General features: G+C 38.7%; 1 protein-coding gene and 1 long non-coding RNA gene across 8 annotated transcripts in view; both read left to right on the forward strand.

Moving 5' to 3' along the window:
- Positions 1-14,553, forward strand: part of TMEM116 (transmembrane protein 116) — a 181,686-nt gene that overhangs the window by 86,134 nt on the left and 80,999 nt on the right. Inside the window, exon 11 of one of the 7 annotated variants that reach the window (XM_082698501.1) lies at positions 4,203-4,370. The exons of the other annotated variants lie outside the window; for them this stretch is intronic. Within the exon in view, the coding sequence (XP_082554627.1) occupies positions 4,203-4,250 (48 nt within the window). The 3' untranslated portion in view covers positions 4,251-4,370. Of the gene's footprint in view, positions 1-4,202; positions 4,371-14,553 lie in introns of those variants that run through there. 7 annotated transcript variants of the gene reach the window in all.
- Positions 12,642-14,076, forward strand: LOC309847598. Its single transcript, XR_014302517.1, has 2 exons — positions 12,642-12,691; positions 13,103-14,076. It is a non-coding gene; the product is annotated as an uncharacterized lncRNA (long non-coding RNA).

Consider the following 14,553-nt stretch of genomic DNA (forward strand, 5'->3'; position numbering starts at 1 on the left):
TATGAGGCCAGTCAATGAAGACTGAGGGAGGTGCCTTCTTTGTTTAATACAGAGACACAAACCGGAGAAGTCAAGGAAAATGAAGAATCATGCAGTTAAGTTTCAAATAAAGGAGTAAGATAAATCTCTAGAAACAAACTCTAATGAAATGGAAGCATAAGATTCACCTAATAGAGAATTCCAAATAACCATCAAGAAGATGCTTACTGAGGTCAAGAAAATAATGCATGAACAAAGTGAGAATTTCAACACAGTGGTAGAAGATATTAAAAAAAAAAAAACCAGACAGAAATCATGGAGCTGTAGAACACAATAATTGAACTAAAAAATTCACTAGAAGGGTTTAATATCATAGTAGATCAAGTAGAAGAAAGGACTGGTGAACTCAAAGACAGATCATTGGAAAGAATTCAGTCAGAGGAGAAAAAAAAAAAGGAAAAGAAAATAAATATTAAGGGACTTAATGGATACCTTGGATAAAAGAGCAATAATATAATAATATACACATTGTAGGAGGACAGAGGGGGGAAAAAGGACCAGAAATCTTAAATAAATATAGAGACTGAAACCTTTGCAAATCTGGAGAAGAAAATGAACATACAGATCCACAATGTCAAGATAACACCAAACAGGAGTCCACAGATAGGCACACTGAGACATGTCATGATCAAATTGTTAGAAGTCAAAGACAAATGTAAACTAGCAGCAAGAAAAAGTGACCTATTATATACAAGGGAACATTTATGACTCTAAATGTTTTGGGTTTTTTTCTTTAAGATTTTATTTGTTTATTTGACAGAGATAGAGATCACAAGTAAGTAGAGAGACAGACAGAGAAAGTGGGAAGCAGACTCCCCACCAAGCAGAGAGCCCAATGCGGGGCTGGATCCCAGGACCCTGAGACCATGCCCTGAGCTGAAGGCAGAGGCCCAACCCACTGAGCCACCCAGGTGCCCCTCTAAGTGGTTTTTTTTTGTTGTTTGTTTTTTAGCAGAAGCTTTGTAGACCAAAAAGGAGTTGCATGATATATTCAAACTGAGAAGATCCTTGCCAACCAAGAATATTCTACCTGTCAAAATTATCCATCAAAAACAGAGAGATAAAGAGTTTCTCAAAAAAAAGCTGAGGGGGTTCATCACTACTAGAACTGCCTTAAAAGAAATGATAAATGTAGGTCTTCAAGTTGAAAGGATGCTATACAGCAATACAATATCATAAGAAAATATGAAACTCATTATAAAAGGCAAATATATAAATACAAAAAACTATACTCCTATAATGGTGGTGAGTAAATAATTTTTAATTCTAGTATAAATTTGAAAGAGAAGTGTTAAAAGTAACTAAAAATATATTAAAAGATGCGCAGTGTGAATAGATGCTAATTGCAATGACAATAACAAAATAGGAGGAGAGGACTTAAATGTTGAGTTTTTTATGTGATTAAGCTTAAGTTGTTATCAGTATAAAATAAACTCTTCTATTTTATGTAAACCCCAGGGTAACCACAAAAATATATCAATTGAAGTTACAAAAGAAGAAAGGAATAAAACCTGCCAAATACCAAAAATTTAATAAAACAAAAAAGACAGAAGAAAAGGCCGACAAAAGGAACTGCAAGACTAACAAAAAACAGCAAAATCCCAATGGTAAATCCTTCCCTATCAGTAATTACTTTAAATGTAAATTAGGGGCACCTGGGTAGCTTAGTTAATTATCCAACTCTTAATTTCCGCTCAGGTTATGATCTCAGTGTCCTGAGATTGAGCCCCATGTCGGACTCTCCTCTGGATGTGGAGCCTCTTAAGATTCTCTCTCTCCCTCTGCCCCTCCCCCACCTAAAAATGAAATTAGAAAATACCTAGAGACAAATGAAAATGAAAACACAACATACCAAAACATATGGGATGTAGCAAAAGCAATACTAAGAGGGATTTTGCCAAATCAGTATTGAGAAAAACAACAAAGCTGGAGGCATCACATTTCCTGATCCAAAAATCTTTTATAAAGCTACAGTATTCAAAACAATTTAGTACTGGCATTAAGGCAGATATACAGACCGATGAAACAAATTCACACTGATGTGGCCAACTGATCTTTGACAAGGGTGCCAAGAATACACAACTGGGAAAGAATAGTCTGTTCAACATATGATGTTGGGAAACTAGACATCTATATGCAAAAAAATGAAATTGGACCCTTATTTTACACTATACACAAAATCAATTCAATGTGAATTAAACACTTACATGTAAGAACTGAAACCATAAACCTCCTAGAAGGTTTGACATTGGCCGTGGAATAATTTCATAGATATGCTACCAAGAGCACAAGCAATAAAAACAAAAATGAATGGGACTATCACAAGCTAAAAATCTTCTGTACAGCAATCAAGAGATTGAAAAGTCAGAGTGGGATAGTATTTGCAAACTTGATATCTGATAAGGGGTTCATCTCCAAAATATGTAAGGAATCCTACAACTCAATAGCAGAGTTAATATCCCAATTATAAAATGGGCTAAGGACTGAATAGAGATTTATTTCTCCAAAGAAGAGATACAAATGGCCAAAAAATGTATGAAAACTGTTCAGTATCATTAATAATTGGGGAAATGCAAATCATAACTACAATGAGAAAAAGAAAAAAAAAACTACAATGAGATATCCCCTCACATCTGTTGAGATGGCTGTTATCAACAAAGCAGTGTTGATTAGGATCTGTTGAAATTAGATCCCTTGCACACTCTTCTGGCAATGCAAAACAGTGTGGCCACTATGGAAAACAATATGGAAGTTCCTTAAAACAATTAAAAATAGAACTATCATATAATTCAGCAGTCTCATTTATGGCATTTATTTAAAAGATTGAAGTAAAGAATGCAAAAAGATACTAAATTTCCTTTGTTCAACGTAGCCAAGATTTACAATAACAAGATATAGAAACAGATGTCCAACAGATAAAGAAAATGTGTATGTGTATAACATAGAGTATTATCCAGTCTTAAAAAATAAGGAACTCCTTCAATATGTGACAACATGGATGAACCTTGATGACATTATGCTAAGTAAGGTAAGAAAGTACATAAAGACAAATACTGCTTAATTCCACTTATATGAGGTATCTAAGCTGAATTCATAGAATCAAAAAATAGAATGATGGTTGTTATGGGCTGGGGGAAAGGGATATGGGGATTTATTTATTTATTCATTTTTATTTATTTGACAGAGATCACAAGTAGGCAGAGAGGCAGGCAGAGAGAGAGAGAGGGAGGAGGAAGCAGGCTCCCTGCCAAGCAGAGAGCCTGATGCGGGCTCGATCCCAGACCCTGAGATCATGACCTGAGCCGAAGGCAGAGGCTTAACCCACTGAGCCACCCAGGCACCCCAGGGACATGGGGATTTATTAATCAATCAATGGCATCAAGTTTCAGTTAAGCAAGTTAAGTAAGTTCTAGGTAAAATATTGTAACCATAGTCAGCAATAATGTATACTACACTTAACATTTTGATAAAAATGGTGTGCTTGGGTGGCTCAAATGGTTAAGCATCCATCTTTGGCTCACGTCATAATCCCAGACTCCTGGGATCAAGCTCCACATCAGCTTCTTTGCTCAGTGGAGAGCCTGCTTCCCCCTCTCCTTCTGCCTGCTGCTCCCTCTGCTTGTGCTCAAATAAATAAATAAAATAAAATAAAAAGTTTAAAATTTTCTCAAAAAAGTAGATTTCTTATGTTGTTACTGCAATAAAAAACGAATAATTTAGGAATGTATGATATGGGTATGGAAGAAATTTGAAATTATACAAAAATATTTGTGCAAATCTGTTGTCACTAAATTTGAAAAGCTAAAGGAAAATATAGAAGGTTCTATATAGAGTTAAGATAATCATAATACCCTAACTTTATAAAGATAGCATTTTTTAACTTGATTATCTGTTTTTGGGTATTGAGTTTGAGAAGTTCTTTATAGATCTTAATTATCAACCCTTTGTCTATAGCATCATTTGAGAATATCTTCTCCTATTTTCATTGTTTTGTTGACTGTTTTTATTGACATTATTTTTTTGCTGTGCAGAAGCTTTTTGTCTTGATGAAGTCCCAAAAGTTCATTTTCACTTTTGTTTCCCTTGCCTTTGGAGATGTGTCTTGAAAGAAGTTGTTGTGGCTGATGGTAAAGAGGTTGCTTATTGCCTGTGTTCTCCTCTAGGATATTGATGGATTCCTGTCTCATATTGAGTTCTTTTATCCATTTTGAGTTTATCTTTGTATATGGAAGAGAATGGTCGAGTTTCATTCTTCTGTACACAGCTGTCCAATTTTCCCAGCACCATTTATTGAAGAGACTATCTTTTTTCCACTGGATATTTTTTCCTGCTTTGTCGAAGATTATTTGACCATAGAGTTGAGGGTACATATCTGGTCTCTCTACTCTGTTCCACTGGTGTATGTGTCTGTTTTTGTGCCAGTACCATGCTGTCTTGGTGATCACAGCTTTGTAATATAGCTTGAAATCCGGTAATGTGATGCCCCCAGTTTTGTTTTTCTTTTTCAACAATTCCTTGGTGATTTGGGGTCTTTTATGGTTCCATACAAATTTTAGGACTGCTTGTTCCAGCACTTTGAAAAATGCCAATGGTATTTTGATCAGGATGGTGTTGAATGTATAGATTGCTCTGGGCAATGTAGACATTTTAACAATGTTTATTCTTCCGATCCATGAGCATGGAATGTTTTTCCATCTTTCTTTGTCTTTTTCAATTTCTTTCATGAGTGTTCTGTAGTTCCTCAAGTATAGATCCTTCACCTCTTTGGTTAGGTTTATTCCAAGATATCTTAGGGGTTTTGATGCTGTTGTAATGAACAGGCACTTCTCCAGTGAAAACATAAATATGGCTAACAGACACATGAAAAAATGTTCATTATCATTTGCCATCAGGGAAATTCAAATCAAAACCACATTGAAATACCACCATATACCAGTTAGAATAGCTAATATGGCAAGAAACAGCAAATGTTGGAGAGGATATGGAGAGAGGGGAACCCTTTTACACTGTTGGTGGGAATGCAGGTTGGTGCAGCCACTTTGGAAAACAGTGTGGAGATTCCTCAAAAATTTTAAAATAGGGGCGCCTGGGTGGCTCAGTGGGTTAAGCCGCTGCCTTCGGCTCAGGTCATGATCTCAGGGTCCTGGGATCGAGTCCCACATCGGGCTCTCTGTTTGGCAGGGAGCCTGCTTCCCTCTCTCTCTCTCTCTCTGCCTGCCTCTCCATCTACTTCTGATCTCTCTCTATCAAATAAATAAATAAAATCTTTAAAAAAAAATTTTAAAATAGAGCTACACTATGACCCAGCAATTGCATTACTGCCTATTCGCCCCAGAGATACAGATGTAGTGAAAAGAAGGGCCATATGTACCCCAGTGTTCATAGAAACAATGTCCACAATAGCCAAACTGTGGAAAAAGCTGAGACGCCCTTCAACAGACAAATGGATAAAGAAGATGCAGTCCTTATACGCAATGGACTATTACTCAGGCATCAGAAAGGACGAATACCCGACTTTTGTATCAACATGGATGGGACTGGAGGAGATTATGCTGAGTGAAATCAGTTAAGCAGAGAAAGTCAACTATCATATGGTTTCACTTATCTGTGGAGCGTAAGGAATAACATGGAGGACATTAGGAGAAGGAAAGTAAAAGTATATGGGGGAATTGGAGGGGGAGATGAACCGTGATAGATTGTGGACTCCAAGAAACAAACTGAGGATTTTCGGGGGGAGGAGGGTGTGGGGATGGGTGAGCCTGGTGGTCACCCTTCCTCTCTCTCAGCATCGCATGGAGCACTGTGAGTTATGTGCAAACAGTGAATCTTGGAATACTACATCAAGAACTAATACAGTATTGTATGGTGACTAACATAGAACAAAAAAAATAAAAATAAAAATAAAGCTTTGATTAAAAAAAAGATGACATTTTTTAAGTCAGAGACAAATCTCACTTATTCTGAATGCGGATGCAAACAAAAAGATATATTACAGATCTTGTGAATTGGAGGAAAATACCATGCTCAAAAATAATTAGTGCCAGAAACATAACCATGAATTTGGCATTAAGAAATAATCATAACTCTACATCTAAAGAAATAATATAAAGAAATATTCCACATCTAAAACTAATGATACACTATATGTTAACTAACTGAATTTAAATAAAATAAGTTCAATTTTAAAAAATGGTTCATCATAATTCATCACAAAAACCTAAAGGAGGGGGCGCCTGAGTGGCTCAGTAGGTTGGGACCTCTGCCTTCAGCTTGGGTCATGATCCCGGGGGCCTGGGATCGAGCCCCATATCGGGCTCTCTGCTCAGCAGGGAGCATGTTTCCCTTCCTCTCTCTCTGCCTGCCTCTGCCTACTTGTGATCTGTCTGTCAAATAAATAAATAAAAATATTTTTTAAAAAAACATAAAGGAGAAAAAAATGAACATAAGAATACATGCCAAAAAATTGTTTAAATTCACCACCTATTCCTATTTTTGAAAATTTCATGGGAACACAAAAATACTACATAAACATAGTAAAGACCATTTACCAAAATCTAATGGCAAATAACATTTTAATTATTGAGGGGTGCCTGGGTGGCTCAGTGAGTTAAGCCTGCTTTTCTTGTTTGGTTTTGTCAAATTGGCTCACTATGCTTCCCAGAGAATCTGTTGGATAGGGTTTTTCTTATTCTGGGGTCCAGTTGGCATCTCATTACTCTGATTTCTGTCTGACACATACTAATACCACTTCGGTCTTGGAACTGTCGGTGGTTTGTCTTCATCTATGCATACTTTGGGGTTTGTGAGATGCCTTACCAGCTTTTGTTGTTATTCATAAGTTTTGATTTTACCATCCTAATGCTTTGTCTTTATGGAGTGATTTGAGGAGGTTCTGAAAAGGAGTGCTGTGCCATTTTCTACAAATCTCCCTTCCTTTCTCATAATTAAATATGTGTCCTAACCATTAAAAAGTAGAATGTTGCATTGTATGAAAAATAATTTTTCCATGGACTGCGATATGAAGCTTTACTCAAAAAGTTTTTGTTTTTATTTTTGTTTTGTTTTTAAACCTAGAAAACCTGAATTCAAGCCCCAGTTTGGTTATTTGCAAATTGTTATTTTTGTCATTTAATCTTTTTGAGCATCAGCTTCTTGTTTGTAAAGTGGAAATAACAATATATGAGATTTGTTGATTGTTCAACAGCATTTCTAGAAATGCTTTGCAAAGTAAAAAGTGTGAGGCAATTACAAAATACTGTTACTTCCTTCAAAATTTCCCTTTTGACTAAGAACTTTCCCAGGATTTCCCCTTTACCATGCATGTTTTTTCCCAAAAAGTTTTTTTTTTTTAATTTAAGGAGAATACAACAAAATTCATACTATATCATCAGGAATATTTGACCCATCACAGAGGCTCAGTGAATCAGCCAGGAATGAAATCCTTTGCAGAAATGACAGTGCCATCCCCAGATATAGTGATTCTGCTTTATTTGAATTATATCAAATATAGTAAGCATTTATAATGCCCAGGATCCTACCAGAGCACTTCTTTTGAAGACTTTTGTGTAAAATGGACCCATCTCCAAAATGTAATGAGTTTTTTAAAGCATTATACTATTTATGTTATACATATACTTATGTACATAAAATAATACCCTATATTTTCTACCTAAAAATGGACAAAACTGATAATAATGGTTCCCAATAGGGAGGACTGGGGAGAAGTGATTAAGAGAGATTTAGCCATATATTTAATGTTCTTCACTTTACTTATTTTTTTTAAAGATTTTATTTTATTTTATTTTATTTGACAGAGAGAGATCACAAGTAGGCAGAGAGGCAGGCAGAGAGAGAGGAAGGGAAGCAGGCCGTCTGCTGAGCAGAGAGTCCGATGTGGGACTCCATTCCAGGACCCTGAGATCATGAGCTGAGTTGAAGGCAGCAGCTTAACCCACTGAGCCACCCAGGCGCCCTGTTCTTCACTTAAAAAAAAAATAGCTTGGGGAACCTGGGTGGCTCAGTGGGTTAAGCCGCTGCCTTCGGCTCAGGTCATGATCTCAGGGTCCTGGGATCGAGTTCCGCATCGGGCTCTCTGCTCAGCAGGGAGCCTGCTTCCTCCTCTCTCTCTCTGCCTGCCTCTCTGCCTACTTGGGATCTCTCTCTGTCAAATAAATAAATAAAATCTTAAAAAAAAAAAATAGCTTTACTGGGCATCTCAGTGGCTCAGTCAGTTAGCAGCTGCCTTTGGCTCAGGTCATGATCCCAGAGTCCTGTGATCAAGCCCTGCATCGGGCTCCCTGCTCAGTGGAGAGCCTGCTTCTCCCTCTCCTGCCTGCCACTCTTCCTGCTTGTACTTGCTGTCAAATAAATAAATAAAATCTTTTTAAAAAATAATAAAAATAGCTTTTTTGATGTATAACATTCTAAAAAAAATTACCCATTTAAAGCTTATAATTCAGGGGGCCTGGGTGGCTCAGAGGGTTAAAGCTTCTGCCTTCGGCTCAGGTCATGATCCAAGGGTCCTAAGATCGAGCCCCACATCAGGCTCTCTGCGCGGCAGGGAGCCTGCTTTCCTTCGTCTCTCTCTGCCAGCTTCTCTACCTGCTTGTGATCTCTGTCTGTCAAATAAACAAAATCTTTTAAAAAATTAAAGCTTATAATTCAGTGGTCTTAGAATATTTACAGATTGTGCAGCTGCCATCATAATCTAATTTTAGAACTTATTTATTACTCCCCATTCTCTCTCCTAAACTGCTTCTACATATACTTTCTTTGATTTACCTATTTCAGATATTAATATAGATGAAATCATACAATATGTGAACTTTTGTGACTGGCTTTATTTACTTAGCATAATGTTTTCCTTTTTGGTGGCTGAGTAATACATATATATGCATATATATGTATATGTATATATTACATCTTCTTAATCCACTTATCAATTGATGCCAATTCTAAAATGTATATGGAACCAGGAAAAACTCGAAATAGCCAAAGAAATGTTGAAAAAGAAAACCAAAGCTGGAGGCATCACAATTGTGGATTTTAAGTTGTATCACAAAGCTATAATCATCAAGACAGTATGGTACATGCACAAAGGTGTGGAGGCTGAAAAAAATTAAGGCCATCCCACCTCAAGTTTAGCCTTAGTATAAGTACATACATCTCAGACCCCTATGCCCAAGGGCTGAACTTTCCCCCACCCTGCTTTAGTAAGCCCCACCCTGCTTTAGTTCCAGGAAGGCCCACCCTGCTTTGGTTCCAGAGACCCCCCACCTTGCTTTGGTTCCAGGAATCCCCACCCTGCTTTAGTAACAGGAACCCACAAATACCCCTGCTTTAACTAAGCTCGGGTTCCAAGTCCCTGTTCCACTGTGTCGGATATACTTGGGCCCAAGCTTAAGCTTTTCAAATAAACCCTTGTGTGATTGCATCGGTGCTTGGCTCCTTGGTGGTCTCTCAGAGGTGAAAACTCCTGCATAACAAAAGGTAGACACAGATCAGTGGAACAGAACAGAGAACTTAGAAATGGACCCTCAGATCTATCTTAAACAGAGCAAGAAAGAATAACTAATGGAAAAAAGACAGTCTCTTCCACAAATGATGTTGGGAAAACTGGACAGCCAGGTGCCGAAGAATGAAATCAGATCCCTTTCTTAAACCACACACAAAAATAAACTCAAAATAGATGACAAACCTAAATGTGAGGCAGGAGTCCATCAAAATCCTAGAGAAGAACACAGGCGGTAACCTCTTTGACCTTGGCTGCAGCAACTTCTTACTAGACCTGTCTCCAGAGGCAAGAGAAACAAAAGCAAAAATAAACTACTAGAACTTCATGGAGATAAAAGGCTTTTGCACAACAAAGAAAACAGTCAACAGAATTAAAAGGCAACCTACAGAATGGGAGAAAATATTTGCAAATGGCTTATCAGATAAAGGGCTAGTATCCAAAGTCTATAAAGAACGTCTCACACACAACACCCAAAAAAACCAAAAAATTCCAGTCAAGAAATGGGCAAAAAACATGAGTAGACATTTCTCCAAAGAAGACATAGAAATGGCTAAGAGACACGTGAAAAAGTACTCAACATCACTTAGCATCAGGGAAATAGAAATCAGAACCGCAATGAGATACCACCTCACACCAGTCAGAATGGCTAAAATTAACAACTCAAGAAACAACAGATGTTGGTGAGGATGTCGCGAAAGGGGAACCCTCCTACACTGTTGGTGGGAATACAAACTGGTACAGGCACTCTGGAAAACTGTATGGAGGCTCCTCAAAAAGTTAAACATAGAGCTACCCTATGACCCAGCAATTGCTTGACTAGGTATTTATCCAAAGGATACAAATGCAGTGATCTCAAGGGCACGTGCCCCCCATTGTTTATAAGCAGTAGTATCCACAGTAGTCAAAATATGGAAAGAGCCCACATGTCCATCAACTGATGAATGGACAAAGATGTGGTCTATATACACAATGGGATATAACTCAGCCACCAAAAAGAAATAAATCTTGCCATTTGCAACAACATGGTGGAACTAGAGGGTATTATGCTAATCAAAATAAGTCAGAGAAAGACAAATATACGATTTCATATGTGGAATTTAAGAAACAAAGCTGATGAACATAGGGGAAGGGAAGGAATAATAAGCTAAAAACAGAGAAGGACGTTTGGGTCCCCCCAAAATTGGGTACCCCAATAATGGGTCCATGATTAAAGGAGCGAGACTGATACAAAGCGAAGGTCAAACAAAGCTTTATTTCGCGCCAAGCATCAGGAATCAGACCAACTGTCAAACAGACGGGTCGGGGCTGTCCCTACCCGGACGACCCCTCCCTGCTTTCCAGACTAATTTTTATAGAGCAAAGGCCATGTGGTTGGGCCTAGCCACACACAGGTGGCCAATGAGATTGTAACACACACACAGGAAACTCCACAGTGATGCTAGGCATCCAATTGAATTACAATTTACCCTAGTAGACATTTGAACCAGCCTATCACCTAGTTCAGAATTGGCTCCCAAAAGGTGCCCAAAGAGCGGGGTCCATACTCCTTGGTAGCTAGGAGACCGTAGGCGCCTCCACAGATTGAATACCTACAACTGGCCTGACTCATCCTTGTATTTAGACTTTGTTTCCTGGGACTGGTTTCCCAGACTTGCTTTTAAGTAAGTTCCCCTGGGGTGGGGGCAAGGTCAATTTAAGTTTTACAACAAAATGGCAGTTCAGCCGGGGTGGGGCCACTCTGGCTGAATAGGCCCTTACAGAAGCAAAACATAAGTGACTCTTAACGATAGGGAGCAAAGTGGACACCTGTGTGGACTCAGTCACTTAAGTGTCTGCCTTCAGCTCAGATCATGAGCTCAGAGTCCGAGGATGGAGCCCCCACACTGGACTCCCTGCTCTGCAGGGAGTTTGCTTCTCCCTTTCCCTCTGACCCTCCCCACCCCCTGTTTGGCTCGTGTTTTCTCTTGCTATCTCTCAAATAAATAGATAAAATCTTTTTTATTTTTTTAAAGATTTTTATTTATTTATTTGACAGAAAGAGATCTCAAATAGAGATCTCTCTACTTGAGAGATGAGGGGGCAGGCGAGCAGGCTCCCCCTGAGCAGAGAGCCCTATGTGGGGCTTGATCCCAGGACCCTGAGGTCATGACCTGAGCGGAAGGCAGAGGCTTAACCCACTGAGCCACCCAGGCACCCTGATAAAATCTTTTTTAAAAAATAGGGAGCGGGGCGCCTGGGTGGCTCAGTGGATTAAGCCGCTGCCTTCGGCTCGGGTCATGATCTCAGGGTCCTGGGATCAAGCCCCGCATCGGGCTCTCTGCTCAGCAGGGAGCCTGCTTACCCCTCTGTCTCTGCCTGCCTCTCTGCCTACTTGTGATCTCTCTCTCTGTCAAATAAAATAAATAAAATCTTAAAAAAAAAATAGGAAGCAAACTAAGTTGTTGGAGGGGAGGGGAGTGGGGGCATTGAGTAAAATGGGTGATGGACATTAAGGAGGGCACTTGATGAAATGAGCAGTGGATGTTATATGCAAGTGATGAATCACTAAATTCTATCCCTGAAACTAATACTACACATATGTTAACTAACTTGAATTTAAATAAAATCTAAAATAAAAAATAAAGGCTTCCACAGTAAAGGTAACCATCAACAAAGTGAAAATGCAGCTATTGAATAGAAGAAAGTATTTGCAAATCATGTTCTTAATAAGGGGTTAATATCCAAAATATGTAAAGAACTCCAACAACTAAATAGCAATAAAACAATCCAAATAAAAAATGGGCAGAATAGACATTTTGCAGAGAAGACATACCGGATGGCAAACAGGTCCATAAAAAGGAACTCAGGACCATTAATCATCAGGGAAATGCAAATCAAAGCTACAATGAGGTATCACATTACACATGTTAGAATGGTTATTATCAAAGACATGGTAGGGGCGCCTGGGTGGCTCAGTGGATTAAGCCGCTGCCTTCGGCTCAGGTCATGATCTCAGTGTCCTGGGATCGAGCCCCACATCGGGCTCTTTGCTCAGCGGGAGCCTGCTTCTCTCTCTCTCTGCCTGACTCTCCGCCTACTTGTGATTTCTCTCTCTGTCAAATAAATAAATAAAATCTTTTAAAAAAAAAAAAAGACATGGTATAACAAGAGTTGGCTAGGATGTGGACAAAAGGGAACCCTTGTGCACTGTTGGGGGAAGTATAAATTGGTGCAGCCACTATGAAAAACACTATGGAGGTTCCTCAAAAAATTATAAAGAGAACTATGAAATGATTCAGTAATTCCACTACTGGCTATCCAAAGGAAATGAAAACACTTAATAGAAAAGATCTCTGTAGGGGCGCCTGGGTGGCTCAGTGGTTTAAGCCTCTGCCTTCAGCTCAGGTCATGATCTCAGGGTCCTGGGATCAAGCCCCTCATCGGGCTCTATGCTCAGCAGGGAGCTTGCTTCCCCCCCTCTCTCTGCCTGCATCTCTGCCTACTTGTGATCTCTCTCTCTCTCTGTCAAATAAATAAATAAAATCTTTAAAAAAAAAAAAAAAAGAAAAGATCTCTGTACCTCCATATTCGTGGAGCATTATTTACAATAATCAAGACATGGAAGCAAGCTATGTGTTTATCATTGGATGTATGGATAAAGAAATATATATATTTATATATATATATATAAAATATCAAATATATACCTATATATAAGGGAATGGTATATGTAATATATATACAATATTATTGAGCAATAAAAAGAAAGAAATCTTGCCATTTATAACAATATGAACGGCTCTTGAGAGAATTCTGGTAAGTAAAATAAGTCACTAGAGAAAGACCAATACCATATGATCTCAACTGTATGTGGAATCTAAAAACAAGCAAAAAGCAAAAATATCTCATAGATACAGAGAATAAGTTGCCAGAGGCAGGGCATGAGAGGGTTGGTGAAATGGGTGAAGGTGACTAAAAAGTACAAACTTTCAGTTAGAATAAGTAAGTCCTGTGGATATAATATACAGCATGATGACTAATTAATACTGTGTTGTGTATTTGAAAATTGCTAAGAGAGTAGAATTTAAAAGTTCTCATCATAAGAAAAATAATTGTAACTGTGTGGTGATGGATGTTAACTAGACTTACTGTGGTAACCATTTCACAGTATTTGCAAATACGAATCATGTTGTACACCTGAAACTAATGTTATATGTCAATTATATTTCAATAAAAATAAGCTTAAAAATGAAGTTTGAACATACAAAAAGCTGAATTTTTATCAAACATATGTCTTTGTTGTGGGCATAATTATATTCATGTGAGGTTATGAAGATATGATCTGGGTTTTCGATAAATTATTTTTTTTTAAAGTTTCTTGGGGCCCCTGGGTGGCTCAGTTGTTAAGCATCTGTCTTCAGCTCAGGTCATGATCCCAGGGTCCTGGGATCGAGCCCCACATCGGGCTCCCTGCTCAGTGGGAAGCCTGCTTCTTCCTCTCTCACTCCCCCTGCCTGTGCTCCCTCTCTCACTGTGTGTGTGTCTCTCTCTGTCAAGTAAATAAATAAAATCTTTAAAAAATTTAAAAAGTTTCTTTTGCTTTTCCCTGGGCCCCAGAGAATGTGGTGGAGTCTTATTCCAGGCAATAAGGATATTCTCACAAGCAGTCCTGCAGGAATAAGAGAGGATGTTGGGTCAGGTCTGAGGGGGGAAATGGCCTCTCTAAGTCTACCATTAAGGCATAAGCCCTGGACGCTAGGAGCACTAATACTTATCTTCAGCACCACATTTTCCTTTTCCACTTTGCAATTTCCCTTTGCTCCAAAATGTGGATAAAATTGTAGAGCCTGGATGCGGCTGTGCTTTGAGGAATTAAGGACCTGGGTCTCTGCTGGCCTGAGGCAGCACAGAAGAGACAATAGCCGAGCAGGAAAGACAGGTAAAAGGTAGCAGTAAGTCACCATTAGGGGAGCAGGTGGCTGGTGATTGCTGACACAGATGATTGGAACACGCAAGCATTC

The sequence above is a fragment of the Mustela nivalis genome, assembly GCF_964662115.1.
Source record: "Mustela nivalis genome assembly, chromosome: 14".
In the NCBI taxonomy this organism is placed as follows: Eukaryota; Metazoa; Chordata; class Mammalia; order Carnivora; family Mustelidae; genus Mustela; species Mustela nivalis.